The sequence below is a fragment of the Dunckerocampus dactyliophorus genome, chromosome 13 (genome assembly GCF_027744805.1).
Source record: "Dunckerocampus dactyliophorus isolate RoL2022-P2 chromosome 13, RoL_Ddac_1.1, whole genome shotgun sequence".
NCBI lineage: Eukaryota > Metazoa > Chordata > Actinopteri > Syngnathiformes > Syngnathidae > Dunckerocampus > Dunckerocampus dactyliophorus.
Window position 1 is genome coordinate 28714828 of NC_072831.1, and position 15333 is coordinate 28730160.

A 15333-nucleotide genomic window follows, 5' to 3' on the forward strand; every position below is an offset into this window, starting at 1 on the left:
ATACAATAAATACACATCTAAAGTTGGGATATATACTGCATGTCAAATTGAGATATGCCCCCTTGTGGTGCAAGTGATGTCATGACGTGTGACCGGACGGCCTTGGAAGAATACCCTGGGCTTCTCTTCAGCGATCATGTAGAGCTCCTGCTCTCCAATCCATGCCTCGGCCTCGTCGGCGTCGTTGTAGTACTGCTGCGCCAGTCGGCAACCGTTCAGCCGGTCCTTGCGTTTGGCCATCTCTTCCCGCAGCCTCGCCCACGCGTCCTCCAGGTCACGCAGCTGCTCTGTGATGCGCTCGGCCTCCGCTCCACCCTCCTCGCCGGCGGCCGACGCCATCCGCCGCCCTCGCTCCAGCACGTCGTTGACGCGAGGCTGGTGGCCCTCGATCTCCCTCTGCAACGTCTGCATGGAATAACGACACACCTTCTTCAACGTACTGTCAACTTATGGACGGTCAGTTCATTAGGTACACCTGCATTCGGTGAACCTCAGCCAACGGAAAGAATATTTTGATAAAGCAGGGATGATAACCTGCTCAATTTCTAAAAAAAATATATATAATATACTGTATATATAGCTATTTAAAATATGTGTGTGTGTGTGGGGGGGGGGGGGGGGGATAATCCAAAACATGTATAAAATAATTTTTCTTCATGATAACAGCTCTTTAGGACAAAAAAAAAAAATCAACATTTCTATTTGTTATTTTATTGTAATTATTTTTCTAAAAGGTTAGAGAATATCACAATTGTATTTCTTTTTACGACATTTATTTCATTTTGTTTTTCATTTTTGTATTATGTTGTGCCGTTATTGAGTTTTTTTTAGTATTTTAACTGAGATAATGTCAATATTTAGTACATTTATTTAGAGTATATTATACTGTTCGATACATATTCATGTGTTATATTGTTAAGATGCTGTCCAATTAAAACAGCACATATCCCCAAACTTTTTCAAAAGATGTGGAAAATCATTTTTCATAAGGACAACAAAAATAAAAATAGTACATTTGAATTTGGTATTTTATTATTTCCCTGATACATTAGACACGATCACAATCACTTTTATTTCTTTTTACAACTTTTTCAAAATGTATTTTGGATTTTTCTCTACAATTTTTTCAATGTTGTTGTGCCGTTCTTTCATGGTATTTAGCGTGTTTAATGTTCTAATTGATAAGACAATATTTTTCAAATCGATATATTTATTATGCCTTGTAGTGTTGCTGTCCAATTTAAAAAACATTTTGTCATGTCATGTTTTTTTTTGGTCCAAAAGATGTAGAAAATCTTTTTTATTTTGAATAAAAACAACAACAAAAAATCTCTATTTGTATTTCTTATTTTCTTTGTATTATTTTTTTAGGAAATTCATACCGTTCTTCTGCCAAACCACAAATGGTTCCCAGGAAAGTGAAAGTGTCAATCAGAGTTCACCATCATTACTGACTTTGTGATCCGTTCTTATTGTGGATCTCGTACTACGCTGCAGGTGCACCTACAGTAATGCCGTGTGCACATGCAGACTGTGCTCACCTGGTTCCTCTTCTGCAGCATCTGCACCGTTTGCAGCTCGTTGCCGTGATCTTGCGACAGCGCCAGCGGCATTCTCTCTTCGATCCACAGCTGAGTGGCAGGGATTGTAAAAATAAACATCACGTTAGGACCATTTTGTCTTGTGAAAAAAAGCTTCACATGGTAACTTTGCCTCACAAGTTCATCAGCCAGGTCCCTGTAGAACTGGTGGACGGCCTTGGCGGCCTCCAGCTTGCCCTTGCGCTGGGCCAGAGGCGCAATGAGCTGCTGGAACTCCATCTGGAGGGACTGCTGCTCCGCCTCCAGCTCGGGCTGGTCCTCACGGGCGCCACCGTGCTTCCTGACCGCTTCCTGGAGCTCCTCCAGCTCCCGTGCACGGTCTCGGACCTGGTTCTCCGTCATCTGGCACAGGGGGACACGTGAATACGGGTATCATTTTTTCCAATTTAAAAATCATCCGGGCGACCCAAAGGGGGCCATGCACAAGAGATGCCCCCATAATCTGACACGTTTGGAGCTCTCCTGCAGTGAGGAGAGAGGTCCCACCTGGTGTTTCTTCAGGAGGATGTTGGCGTTGGTCAGGTCTTTGACGTCACTGACGTCGTCGCCGCTCTGCAGCTGCTGCTGCAGATCGCCCAGCCACTTCTTCATGTCAGCCAGGCTCTGGTCGAAAAGCTCAGAGCGGTTGGCGTCAAACAGCAGCCGCGCCTTCTCCTGTGTGGTGGACTCCAGCATCTCCCACAGGGCGTGGAGAGCAGCCAGACGCTCCCTCACGATGGGCTCGAACTCGGGCTTGGACTCCATCAGCTCCTGGCCCTCCTGTCGGTAGGACAACCGATTTAATTCGACACATTTAGGATAAATAGCCCCAAAATTAGGTACACTTGCACAAATGAGATATGGCGCAGGTGATGCTGTTCCACTCGTGGCCTGTAGGTGGCGGTAATGTGCACATAAACAAAGAGGGAGTCAACTGCCGGCTTCTAATGTGAGTGGGTATCAACAGCGGACCGGATCGGAACCAAAAAGTTAACAATTTCTTCCTTTGCCCATGCGCCAACCCGTCAACAAAATTTTTGTGGAAAGCGTTGTCTGGCGTCATCCTGCTAGCAAACGGCTATCAGGACATATACACCAACACACCTGTCACGCAGGTAAGTAAGCTAACAGTAGGCTGCACCACAGCAAACTCCCAACACAATAATGAATCCTAAAAATCGCACTATGGCTCGTTTAAATAATCTGTGGGAGGCGGAAAAGTGCAACATTTGCACTGAAATTGAACAACTTCTTCTTTCGCCCGCACGTCGGCCCTCTACAAAGTTTTGTGAAAGCACTTCCTGGCGTCGCCTTGTTAGCTAACTCACTAACCAACAAACGGCTGTAGACGCGTTTAAACAAAGTCCAGCTCACGTAGATAAATTCCAATTATTAATTCCAATTATTCGGAACAATTCTCGGTCTGATGCGGTGCAATACCACACAAGAGCAAACTGCAAGCACGATAATAAACACTGTTGTGGCTCTCATACAGGAAGGGTTAACTCGAGTGACCTGGTCCACTTTGTCCAGCCAGCCCTTGTTGGAGGCCAGCTCCGCCATGAAGGCCTGGTGCTTGAGCCACTTGCTGTGCAGGTTCCGGGCCTCGTCGTACGACGTGTCCTGAGCTGTTAGCATCTTCTCGTTGATCCACAGAGTAAGCTGGAACGGAAATTGGAAGTTGAAGAAGTGCGGACAGTGAAGCACCAAACAAACAATGAAAGGCGCAACTCACATCTTGAGTGTTCTGCAGGAAGTGCTGCAGGTCGCGGTTATCTCGCAGCGTCTCAGACACCTCCTGGGCCCTGGCTCGGTTTTTCTTCTGCCTGGAGGACGAAAACAAAAACTTTCAAGCAAAACAAGCAGCAGAGAGAAGCTGCTGAATGTACTTTACACACAGAAATACCTGATACAGTCACCTAAAACCGCCATTAAGAGCGTGCACTATCACTTTAAGATCAATAGACCTCCATTAGCGCTGCCTGCTCAGGTGCATTATGGGAGTTAATGGCAAAAAGCATCCTGTGTGTGAGTGGCACAAAAGGATCTTGACATTCAGACTGAAAAAAAAACATGCACCTGAAAACCTCCCAGAGGAAACTAGCGCAGAATACGCAGGCACTGATGAATGGAAACAATGGCATCTGTCCTGGTTGCTCAGTACAAATCAACAATAATAGAAGAAGTGATTTTGAGCTGAAAGTCAATGACAAAAAAAAAGATAACAAAAAAAAACATACCAATAAGAGCAAAAGAAGTTGCCTGTATTGAAATATATTATGTATAATACTAATTCATCACAAAATATTTATATATAAAATATAGCGACTGTATTTAAATTAGCGCTGTCAAATGATTACCATTTCTAATCAGATTCATCGCGGTTTTCAAATAATTAATCATCATGTCGCACTATGTCTGAAAAATGCCCATTTTTACTGTATTTTATTGAAAGAAGATAAACAACAAGGCAGGATTATATAGTGTATATTTGTCCCACATGAACTGAAGTTTAAATCAAGTTAAGAGATGGCACACGTGTGAAAATGGAAGAACTAACACTGCTTTCTCTTCTTTGAGTCAGAATGTAACTGCCTTCTTATGAGCAGTGAGGGTTGCGTTCAAAGACGCCACGTCATTTAAGTTGAATTCACATGTTTTGAGTGAATTGTCTGGGTTTTCCCAGCACACTTCAATGCAGCAAATTATACTTCTGCATCAAGATAAGAGTATCCACTTATTGATTTTCTCTCACATACGCGCCTAACAGACATTGCTGTGATGTTCGGCGTGTCCGTGAACGCATCTCGCGGTCTGTCTAGTGACAATGAGGAAGTGTCGTTGCAATGACGAATGGACTAGAGATGTGTTTGTTTGGAGTTGGAGGTACATTCTGTAGACGGTGTTGGAATTGCACTGCTGTTGTGTGTTCGGGTCACAATAAAGTTACGAAAGAGCGTCACTCAGTGGGGAGCCACACTGCGCTGCCGTCTGTCGTCATAACAGAGAGGCGTGTCTTGCTGTGATGCGTATGCGTTAATTACACCAAAAAAATGGAGCCAATCAATGAAATAAATTAGCAACCACCGTAAACATGCTGTTTTTGACATCTAAATACATTATTTTATCTTGTGATTTGTTCATTTTAATAATATTATATCATATGTAGTATTTATAATTACAAATGTTAGTTTTTTCCACATATTATGTTTACATAATTATGTTTAATACAGCAATTAAAAATATATACATTTTAACATTATTGAGACAAAATACAGTTTATTGAATTAAATCATGTATATTTATTTGTATTTAATAGACTACGTACTATATTTCTCATTATTATTTGGAAATGAATAATTCCATATTAGTAGCATTATTTCCATACATATTCTCCTCCTCTTCTCCTTTGGGCTTTTCCCTTCAGGGGTCACCACAGCGAATCAATTGCCTCCATCTAACCCTGTCTTCTGCATCCTCTTCTCTCACACCAACTACCTTCATGTCCTCTTTCACTACATCCATGAACCTTCTCTTTGGTCTTCCTCTAGGCCTCCTGCCTGGCAGTTCCAAACTCAGCATCCTTCTACCTATATATTCCCTATCTCTCCTCTGGACATGTCCAAACCATCTCAGTCTGGCCTCTCTGGCTTTATCTCCAAAACCTCTAACATGTGCTGTCCCTCTGATGTACTCATTCCTGATCCTATCCTTCCTGGTCACTCCCAGAGAGAACCTCAGCATCTTCATCTCTGCTACCTCCAGCTCTTTCTTCTGTCTTTTCCTCATGGACACTGTCTCTAGACCAAACAACATTGCTGGTCTCACCACAGTTTTGTACACCTTTCCTTTCATTTCAGCTGAAACTCTTCTATCACGCATCACACCTGACACCTTTCTCCACCCGTACCATCATGCCTGTACACGCTTCTTCACCTCTTTTCCACACTCTCCATTGCTCTGGACTGTTGACCCTAAGTACTTCAAATCCTCCACCTTCTTGAGCTCGTCTCCCTGCAACCTCACTCTTCCACTTGGGTCCCTCTCATTCACACACATGTACTCTGTCTTACTGCAGCTAACCTTCATTCCTCTCCTTTCAAGGACAAACCTCCACCTCTCTAGCTTCTCCTCCACCTGTTCCCTGCTCTCACTGCAGATCACAATGTCATCTGCAAACATCATAGTCCATGGAGATTCCTGTCTAACCTCGTCTGTCCATTATTTCCATACATACTGCAGTACATAAAATACTTCAATATGTGAGGCTTCATCCATACATGCGATATATTCCTATTGATTGGGTACATATATTAACTGTATATTCCTATTGATTGGGTACATATATCAACTGTATATTCCTATTGATTGGGTACATATATCAACTGTATATTCCTATTGATTGGGTACATATATCAACTGTATATTCCTATTGATTGGGTACATATATTAACTGTATATTCCTATTGATTGGGTACATATATTAACTGTATATTCCTATTGATTGGGTACATATATTAACTGTATATTGCTATTGATTGGTTACATATATTAACTGTATATTCCTATTGATTGGGTACATATATTAACTGTATATTGCTATTGATTGGTTACATATATTAACTGTATATTGCTATTGATTGGGTACATATATTATTCATTTCAACCATTTTTTATCGTATTTTAAGTGTTTTATTTTAGCATAGATTCATCATTTTACAAGCATGTCGCTAAATAAAGTGTCCACAATATTAGGAAGTGGGTACAGTGCAACCCCAAGAATAAACACAATGTTATCCAAAAGGAAACCTTGGAAGCGTTTGCAGGAGAACCTAATAACGGGGTTGCTGGTACTCAAGTCACCAGAAAGCACAAACCTGTCACCGATGGAGTCCATTTTGTCCTGGACTTTCCCGGAGTATAAGTTGCCGTCCACCAGCCTCTTCCCCGCCTGGAGGGCTCCATCGATCTTGTCCTGGTTGGCCTCCATGGTGCTCACAAAGTTCTCGTGCTTTTTCAGGGCCTTCTCTGCTCCGGCCAGGGTGTCAGGCTTGTCCACGTGGGCCAGAGTGTACTCCTAAACAACAAGGACCATATGGGGGACTCAAAAGAAGGTGAGACAAGAGGACACAAGGACTAACTCAGTCTTACGCCGCCACGTAAAAAGTGACTGTGCCGCATTCTTTGAAGAGTGATTTTGGAGCTAGCATGACCCTCAAAAGTCAAAAACCCAAAACCACTTGGCTATTCTGGTGACAAAGGAGTCTGCTAGAGTACCTGGTTGTTGAGGATGGCCTCCACCGCCTTGCTGTCCCTCAGGAACTGCTGGAAGCCCAGGCCCTGGTCCAGGAAGTTCTTGCGGCTGTCCCACATCTTCTGTAGCTCGTACCATCCGCGATCCAGGCCGGCCAACGTCTGCTCAAGCTGCTGGTACTGAGGGTCGTCCTCCTGTCCGCGGGTGACCTGAGCACCGGCGTCCCTCACGCGGTGGTAGTCCTCCTCGTGGCTGTTGATGTCGTCCCGCATGGCGTTGTGAAGACTCAGCTGCTCCTCGGCCTCCGGCAGCGAGGCGGGCATCTCCTCAGAGGCCACCGCCTTCTGCGTCTTAAAAAGCCAGGACTGGAAGTCGTCCAGATCTTGGAGGAAGGTCTGCAACTTGCTGACCTCGCCCAATGAATCCTCTCGGTCCTTCAGGGTCTTCTTAAGCGCGTCCCAGGCAGCATCTAGCTCAGCTCTGCGGGCCAAGATGTCCTCTGCATTCTCCGGGTGATCCTTGGACAGCCGGTCTGCGTCGTCCCTCAGGAGGTTGAGCTTGGAGTCGATGGCGGCCAGGTCGCGCTCCATGCCGTAAAGCTTCCGCTGGATGGTCATGACAGCGGCCAGGTCGTTACCCAAGTCCTGCGTGGACTCGATGACACACGTCTTGTCTCGGATCCACGCTTCTGTCTCGTCACATTCCAGCCCGTAATTGTGTAGCCTTCCTGCAGAATCCACCTTCTTCTTCTTGTCCTCCACCATGGCCTTGAAGGCGTCCCACCTGAAAGAATGTTGAGACGTTGGTTAGCCAAAATGCTCACAGGTGTGGACTTTTTCCTGGGAGCACTTTCCCTTAAAAAAACCCACCTTTTATTCAGTCTGGTCTGACATTCTTTGACCTCCTTGGTTCGAGAGTGTCTGCTCTCCTCCAACTGTTTCACCGCCTTGTTGACGTCGTCCACCCTGGACTGAACGTTGGCCATATCTTGAGCCAGAATGCTCAACCTGGAGGCAAGGAATGTGTTTTAAAAAAGCGTAACTCAAAAAGGCATCACCATGACATTAGTTGTGTACCTATTCTGGACCACTTCCAGGTCATCCAGCTTGTCAGGCACCTCCAAGTCCACCAGCCACGTCTGCTTCTGGCCCATCCAGAGCTCGCAGGCATCGGTCTCACTGAAGATAGTGTACAGCACCATGGTGTCGTCCAGCTTCTTCTGCCTGACGTCCGCCAGAGACATGAGGTCCATGAAGAGGTCCTTGATGTCTTTCAGGCGTCTCTGTATGTCTGGAGTGTTCAGAAGCTCTTCTGGTAAAGCGTTGGCCTGTTTGGACAGAGCATCGACGGTGGCTCCATACTTCATGGCTTTGTTCCTCAGGTCATTGTGCTGCCTGAGGAGCCGCTGGGTGGTGTACTCGTCATGGCCCACATCGTCGCTGCTCATCTGCCTCTTGGCGTCCAGCAGCAAGGCCTTGAGCTCGTCAGCGTCCCCTTGAAACTGGAAGAACTTCTGGGTGTCCTGGAGGTTCTGCTTCCGGAATGCTGCCAGCTCCTCCAGCTGCTGCCACTGCCTCTTGATGCTGTTCATGCGTTCTTGGATTTTGGGTGAGCCAAAGTGTTTGTCCTGGATCATCCTCCCTCCCTCGCTCAACGCCTGCTGGAGGTTGGCACGGCGTGCTCCCAGCTCATCCTCGAAGGCGCTGTGCTTGCTCTGGAGAACCAGCACGCTTGTCAGGTCCTTGCCATAGTCCAGGGAGGAGAAAATGTGCTCCTTCTCCTTGATCCAGCTCTCCAGCTCTGCCACCTCCCCCAGGAAGTTCCAGAAGCAGCGGGACTGCTCAAGCTGGGCCCTGCGCTGAGCCGCCAGGGAACGCAGCACCTGGAAGCAGTGCTCCAGGTGCTCCACCCTGTCTCGTATCACCTGGGGATCGCATGGCTTGTAACCTGGGGGAAGCACAGGTGGACAGTGACTTCCCTTTCTGATCTATACGCTGGCAAGCCTTTCATAGTGCTCGGCATTCTTACTGTCTCCGTTAGCGAACTTGAGGGCAGCAGCACTGGCGTTCTGGACTCTTTCTGCCTGGAGGGCGATGTCGTTCTCCACCAGAGCATGCTTCTCTAGCAAGTCCTCCACTTCCACTAAGTGCTTCCCCAAGTCAGGCGAAATCAGACGAGCCTTAGAGGACCCAAGAGGTTAGATAATGTCACCAGGGAACATTCACTGTAGTCTGTTTGCTACCTTCATGTCGTCCATCCAGCTGATGATGTAGAGCATCTCCTGGAAGAGCCTCTGCAGCGTCAGGTTCTTGTCCAGGCGGCCCCGACGGGCCTTGATCAGCTCCTGTAGGTAGTCCCACAGGCGCAGGACTTTGTCTTTCCTCACGTCAATCCGCTTGGCGTCGTGGTAGCGCTCAGCCTCCAGCTCCTTGGAGATGGCCACCAGGGCCTGAACGCGCTCCTCGTAGGCGGCAATGTCCGTCTCGATGGCGTCGTGCTTGTTCTTCGCCGCTTCCACTGCTGGCAGGTCGTAGCCGAAGTTATCCTGGAGGGAACAAGGTGAGACGAATGGCTGCGGATTGGTGCGGCGTCTGCATGGGTCCGCTGTGGTCAAGAGGGAGCTGAGCTAAAAGGCAAAGCTCTCAATTTACCGGTCGATCTGTGTTCCTACCCTCACCTATGGTCATGAACTATGGGTAGTGACCGAAAGGAGAAGATTGAGGATGCAAGCGGGCGAAATTATTTTTCTCCGTAGGGTGGCTGGGCTCTCCCTTACAGGTAAGGTGAGAAGCACTGTCATCCGGGAGAAACTAAAGAGTAGAACTGCTGCTCTTCCACACTGAAAGGAGCCAGATGAGGTAGCTCGGGCATCACGTCAGGATTCCCCCCCGGACACCTCCCTGGGGAGATGTTTAGGGCACGTCCGACCAGTGAAAAACCCATTACACGTTGGAGAGACTGTCTCTCAACTGGCATGGGAACGCTTTGAGATCCGCCGGGAGGAGCTGGACAAAGTGGCTGGGGAGAGGAAAGTCTGGGCTTCCCTGCTTAGACTACTGCCCCCGCGATCCGACCCCGGATATGCGGAAGAAGATGAATGGATGGACTTCTCTCACATACCTGAGCTACTAATCGCTGGTTCTCCAGGAGCCACGTCTCCCTCATGGCCGCCTTCCGATCGAACCGTCTCGCCATCTGCTCCAGCTTCTCTTGACGAATCAACTCATCCCTCAGGACTTGTTCTCGCTCATGCTCAGCCCGCTCCAGTCGCTCCCATGCCTGCACAGAGGACGGGGGGGCAGGGATCAGCCAAAGAACCAGAGGCGTCGTTGTTAGCCTCAATCTTCCTAATGTGTTCAGGCCCCCTCACCCTGTTGATATCAGCAACCAGCGCTCCCTCTTTGGGTGTGTAGACCCTCTGGTTGTTGGCCCTCATACGACTCTGGATGGTGAAAAGCAGAACCTCCAGATTCCCTTTCTCCTGAAACCTGTTGGACAGCAGCAGATGTGCAATAAACCGATCCACGGCTTCTATCTCCATAACAAAAAGACACCAATGTGACAACAAAGTTTTACTTGGGCGGCTTCTCTGCAGTTCTGTAGGTGTTGAAGGCCTGAAGCTGCTGCTGAACCCCAGACAGCGAGTTGGCCAGTTTGCGGTTGCTGAGCACAACGACAGTCTGCTCGATCCACGCCAGCAGGTCCGACGCTAACGTCTCGTACTTGTCAATCATCTTCTCCGTCTCGATGGCGTGGTCCAGGACCTGATGTATGCAGAATTAGTAGAGAAGCTCGGGAGAAACTGAATCATCTTCCCAGCTTACTTTTCCAACTCTCTTGCCCTCGACGGCCAGCTGCTTCATCTTGGAGAAGTAATGGTAGAAGGCCACCACATACGTGATGATAGACTTCTCGTCTGGGTTCTCTGTGAACACATCTACCAAACACAGCAAGTGCACGTTCAGTGCGGGCTTACAGTGCTCAGAACGTTTCATTTTTGTTTTAAGTCCACGTTACCTTCTGGGTCTAAAAGTTGGGCCACGCCTAGTTGTTTCTCTGCCACGCTGAAGGCATTGTGGAGGTTGTGTGTTGGATTAGACCGCTTCAGATTGTTAAAGTCCACCAGATCTGGTCTGGGAGAGTGAGACAAAGGGATAAGCATGGTTCTGGTTTGAATATTTAGCTTGTTAGCTTACCGGTGTTTGTGTATGAGAGCGTTGAAGGCCATGCCGTCTTTCCAGCAGGTGGTGAAGTCTGTGATGTTGACATTGGGATAGCTGCAAAAACAAAAACCAAAGACAAGTAAATGTGTTTAGCTTTGATGCTAGCTGATACCGTCCACCTGAAAGCACAACATTTTCAGAGAGCCTGCTTGCATAGCTTTCTCTCCAAGCTGTTTCTTGATAGGCATTTGCTAATTAGCTAGAAAGTTAAGCTAGCTAAATGTGGAAGAAAAATTTATTTTTAAGCGCTGAAAATGATCAACAAGAGGAAAGCTAGGTTTTATTCTATGACTGTTAGCTACATGATAAATATGACTCTATAACCAGCTAGCATAGCCTTGCATAGAGGAAACTGGAAACAACAAGGGGGATAAGGCTGATAGTTTCTAATGTTTGCAGTCTCTATGCTAGCTAGCTCGGTAGATTTGTAGTCAAGACAACAAAACAGCTTGGCTCCTGTATTTCCCCAAAAAATACAACTTCATTTGTTGTTCGTCTGTGTAGGCTCTCTGTCGTACAGGAGTTGTCCAACGAGGGAAAGGCTTCTTGAGACGTCATTTGTACTTCTGTGAAGAAGGTGTCTTCACAGAAGTACAAATGCCTTTCCTTCATTTGTTGTTGTTTTTTTTTATATTTCAACTTTATGCTAACAAAATGATGTTATTTTTCTTCACAGTATTTCTTGCAAAATGACTACACTTTGTGCAGCCCCGGTATTAGCTTTCGATGTGAATGCTAAGCTGAGGCGACACTGAAAGTTGAAAACAAGCAGATTGACCCCGCAGTTTTCATCTGACACCACAGAAGAAGAGCATCTTTGGCCGAGCGGGTCTGCTTCTTGTCTGCCTGGCCCGTCTCCATGATGATGTCCTGGATCTGATGAGGAGGAGGAGAAAATTCATGTTTGTATTTATCACATAAAGCACTTCAGGATTATGGTGTGTACAGTAGAGCCACAAAAGAAGAACAAGGTGGAGGTGAGTAATTAGAGCAGTCACTCCACCAGTCCTCAGGGGCGACTAAATTTAGCACCGGAAAACTCAAGACTCACAAGTCAATTCCTTTCTGTTTTTTTTCCTCCTCAGTTTCACGAGTAAATAATGCAGAAAGCCACATTGTTTGAACTAAAAATAACAGTCTAGCTGCCAAATTAAAAATAAATACTCGCCCCCGTCAAGAAAGTCAAAGAGTGAAGATGCGTTCTGATGTTGCAGAAGTTAAAAAAAAAAAAACATTCCAGTGGGAATGAGAGCTAACCTGGAAGCGGAGGATGATGGTCCAGATGAGGCCCAAAATGAGGCGGTGGTTGCCGTCCACGATGTCATGAGAGCCCATATTCTCCAAGTGAACCCGCTGCTCCTTGAGGAACTGCAGGGCCTTGTCCACGTTCTCCAGGCAGTGGATACGCATCCTGCCCTTGGTGGGCTTGGGCTGACCACAAAACACACACAAAATGTTCCAGCACGTCCACGCGGCAAAAACATTAGCATAGCAGGTGGGACAGTTGCAACGTTACCTGCGGAAAGCTCACATTCTCCAAAAAAAAAAAAAGGTTGCAATTCTAAAAAGAAAATATTAAAATGAAGAAAGAAATTGTAAGTGTAGGAGAAGGAAGTTGTCATTTTGAGGGAAAAATGTCACATTTTTCTTTAAAAAAAAAGACGCCATTTACAGGAATGACGTGCAAAAATAAAAGTCATACGTTTTTTAAAAATGAAATCGTATTTTTCTTACAAAAGTTATAATGTGTAGGAATTTTACTCCGAATTTTACAAAATAAGTGTGCTATCCGACAACAATAAAGTCAAGAATACATTTCGATTTGCAGGAGAATGAAGTTGTCATTTTAGAAGACAAAATGGCTAAATGAAGAAAAAAAAGGCACAGCTTTCAGAATTAAGTTGTCATTTTAGGAAAATAAAGTCAGACTGTTATGGGGGGGGGGCAAAAAGTCATGTTTCAGTCAATAAAAAGTTGTAAAATAAAGTTTAAAAAAAAAAAGTCACAATTGTTGGAAAATGATTTCATTTTACAAGAAAAAAAATCCAAGATAAAAGTTGCAGTTTTCAGGAGAAATAAGGTCGATAAAGAAAATAAAATAAAGAAAATAAAGCAGTAAAGGAATGAGAAAAAAAGTCATTTACAGAAATAAAGTCAGGAAAAACGTTGCACTTTACAACAATAAAGCCAAGAAAAGAATTCTTAATTGTAGGAGAATCAAGTTGTAATTTTACAAGAATAAAAAATGTAATCTCGAAATTAAAAAAGGCATCAATTCAGACAAAAAGTTGTTATTTTAAAAGAATAAAGTGGGAATGTTATGAGAATAAATTCATAGATTTTTCTTTCAAAAGTCGTAATTTATAAGAATAAAGAAAAAGCCATAACAACAATTAAGAAAAATAAAAATTCCTAATTGTAAGAAAATGAAATTGGAATTTTACGAGAATAAAATGGAAGAAAAAGAAGGAATGCTCTGACTAAAAGGTAATACGTCATTTACAGAAATAAAGTCAGGAAAAACTTTGTACTTCACAACAGCCAAGAAAAATTCACAGTTTTAGGAGAATCAAGTTGTCGTTTTACAAAAATCAAAATTGTAAAATAAGGAAAAAAGGTCAGAATTTTAGAAGTCGTAATGTTAAGATGATTTTTTTTTTTAAGTCAGAAGTCATTCAGAATTTACAGGATAAAATTAAGCTATAATTAAAGGTCATATTTCTCAAAAATAGTTGAAGAAAAAAGAATTTTACAAAAATAAAAGTCAGGAAAAAACATGCAATTGTTGCAAAAGTGCAGTTGTCAGTTAATAAAATAAAATTGTAAAATGAGAAAAAAGGCATATCATTCTTAAAAACCTTTTCTGGCAATATGACGATGTTTGCCTCATGAGATTGTTACGCGTGTAAAATTTAAATTTTTCTTTTACTGAATGTTTTTTCTCTCCTAATTTTAAAAAAAACAACAACAACCTTTTTTGGTAATAGAACTTGTTCCTCCTGAGATTACAACTGTTCTCTCCTAAAACGGTGATTTGCTAGGACTTTTTCGACCTGCGGTATTTCCTTTCGTGTTTTCATGTGCAAGTTCTGGAACATCACGACTTTTGCCCCATGAAATTACAACTTTACTCTCCTAAAATGAAGATTTACTATTTTCTCTGTGTAAGAATCTAACATCTTTTTTTTCGGCCTTTTCTGATTTTTTTCTTGTTTTTTTTTTTTTTTTTTAAGTAGACTTTTTCTTGTAATATTAGGACTTTTGCCTCATGAGATTACAACTTTCCTAAATGATGATTTATTTCCCGTTCTAACAATATAAAATTCTAAATGAGATAGATACATATACATACATATACACTGTGTGTGTATATTTCTCATATACACTGTGTGTGTATATTTCTCATATATAATGTGTGTGTATATTTCTATATATATATATATATATATATATATATATATATATATATATACACACACACACACACACACACACACACATATATATACATATGTATACATATATAGTGTATAAGTGTTTCATTGTTGGCGGTGCTCACCAGGTCTTCTCCAGACAGCACCTCCAACAGTTTGATGAGCATGCGTCCGTCACACAGGTCCAAGTAGAGGTTGGAGATGCGACAAGTGACCCGAGACAGGATGGAGTTGACCCATTTGGTGAACGTCTTCATCTGGACCGCCTCTCGCTCGTCTGAAAGAAACAAAACGACACTTGATTGAGTGAAATTGTGGAACTGAGTTGACGGGGGCGTCGAAAGTTTATCCAGCGAGGGCCACATAGTGAAAAATGAAAGGATGCAACTTTGACACATGTGGATATGCTAACAACTTACATACACTGTATTTCACTGTATTTGCATATGCTAACAACTTACATGTACAGCCAAACTTGTCTATAGCGGCCACTAGAGGGAGTCTGCAAAAGTGGCTGTTATAGACAGGTGGCCTCTATAGACAGGTTGGCGTCCAGTTTGAATGTTGACCAGTAGAGGGGAAAAAAAAAAAAAAAAAAAAGGAGGAAAAAATAAGATAAATAATGTTGACCAGTAGATGGCACTGTGGACTGCGGATAAAAGTTGTACAGCACTACTAGGCTTGTTATTATCATGGTTCATGGTTTTTAATCCTGAACATGCATTAGTCCTGAACAATTCACAATTCTGCATGTCCAAAAAGGAGTAGGAAGAAGCAAAGCTTATTTAATCCTACCCCTCATCAGTTTCACATCAGTTGCAATACATTTATTCACCTCTTGT

At 44.1% G+C, this 15333-nt stretch overlaps 1 protein-coding gene across 3 annotated transcripts in view; it reads right to left on the minus strand.

Annotated features, from left to right (window-relative positions):
• sptb (spectrin, beta, erythrocytic) overlaps positions 1 to 15333 on the minus strand; it is a 38388-nt gene that overhangs the window by 11626 nt on the left and 11429 nt on the right. For all 3 annotated transcript variants that reach the window (XM_054797215.1, XM_054797216.1, XM_054797218.1), the window contains 21 exons: positions 14617 to 14768; positions 12315 to 12488; positions 11836 to 11933; positions 11031 to 11111; positions 10852 to 10967; positions 10659 to 10771; positions 10411 to 10598; positions 10205 to 10322; positions 9955 to 10113; positions 9077 to 9379; positions 8863 to 9013; positions 7911 to 8781; positions 7704 to 7841; positions 6858 to 7617; positions 6458 to 6657; positions 3316 to 3406; positions 3096 to 3242; positions 2088 to 2360; positions 1719 to 1943; positions 1542 to 1631; positions 115 to 405 (listed from right to left, as the gene is read on the minus strand). In XM_054797215.1, coding sequence (XP_054653190.1) covers positions 115 to 405; positions 1542 to 1631; positions 1719 to 1943; positions 2088 to 2360; positions 3096 to 3242; positions 3316 to 3406; positions 6458 to 6657; positions 6858 to 7617; positions 7704 to 7841; positions 7911 to 8781; positions 8863 to 9013; positions 9077 to 9379; positions 9955 to 10113; positions 10205 to 10322; positions 10411 to 10598; positions 10659 to 10771; positions 10852 to 10967; positions 11031 to 11111; positions 11836 to 11933; positions 12315 to 12488; positions 14617 to 14768 — 4739 coding nt within the window. The remainder of the gene's footprint in view (positions 1 to 114; positions 406 to 1541; positions 1632 to 1718; positions 1944 to 2087; positions 2361 to 3095; positions 3243 to 3315; positions 3407 to 6457; positions 6658 to 6857; positions 7618 to 7703; positions 7842 to 7910; positions 8782 to 8862; positions 9014 to 9076; positions 9380 to 9954; positions 10114 to 10204; positions 10323 to 10410; positions 10599 to 10658; positions 10772 to 10851; positions 10968 to 11030; positions 11112 to 11835; positions 11934 to 12314; positions 12489 to 14616; positions 14769 to 15333) is intronic.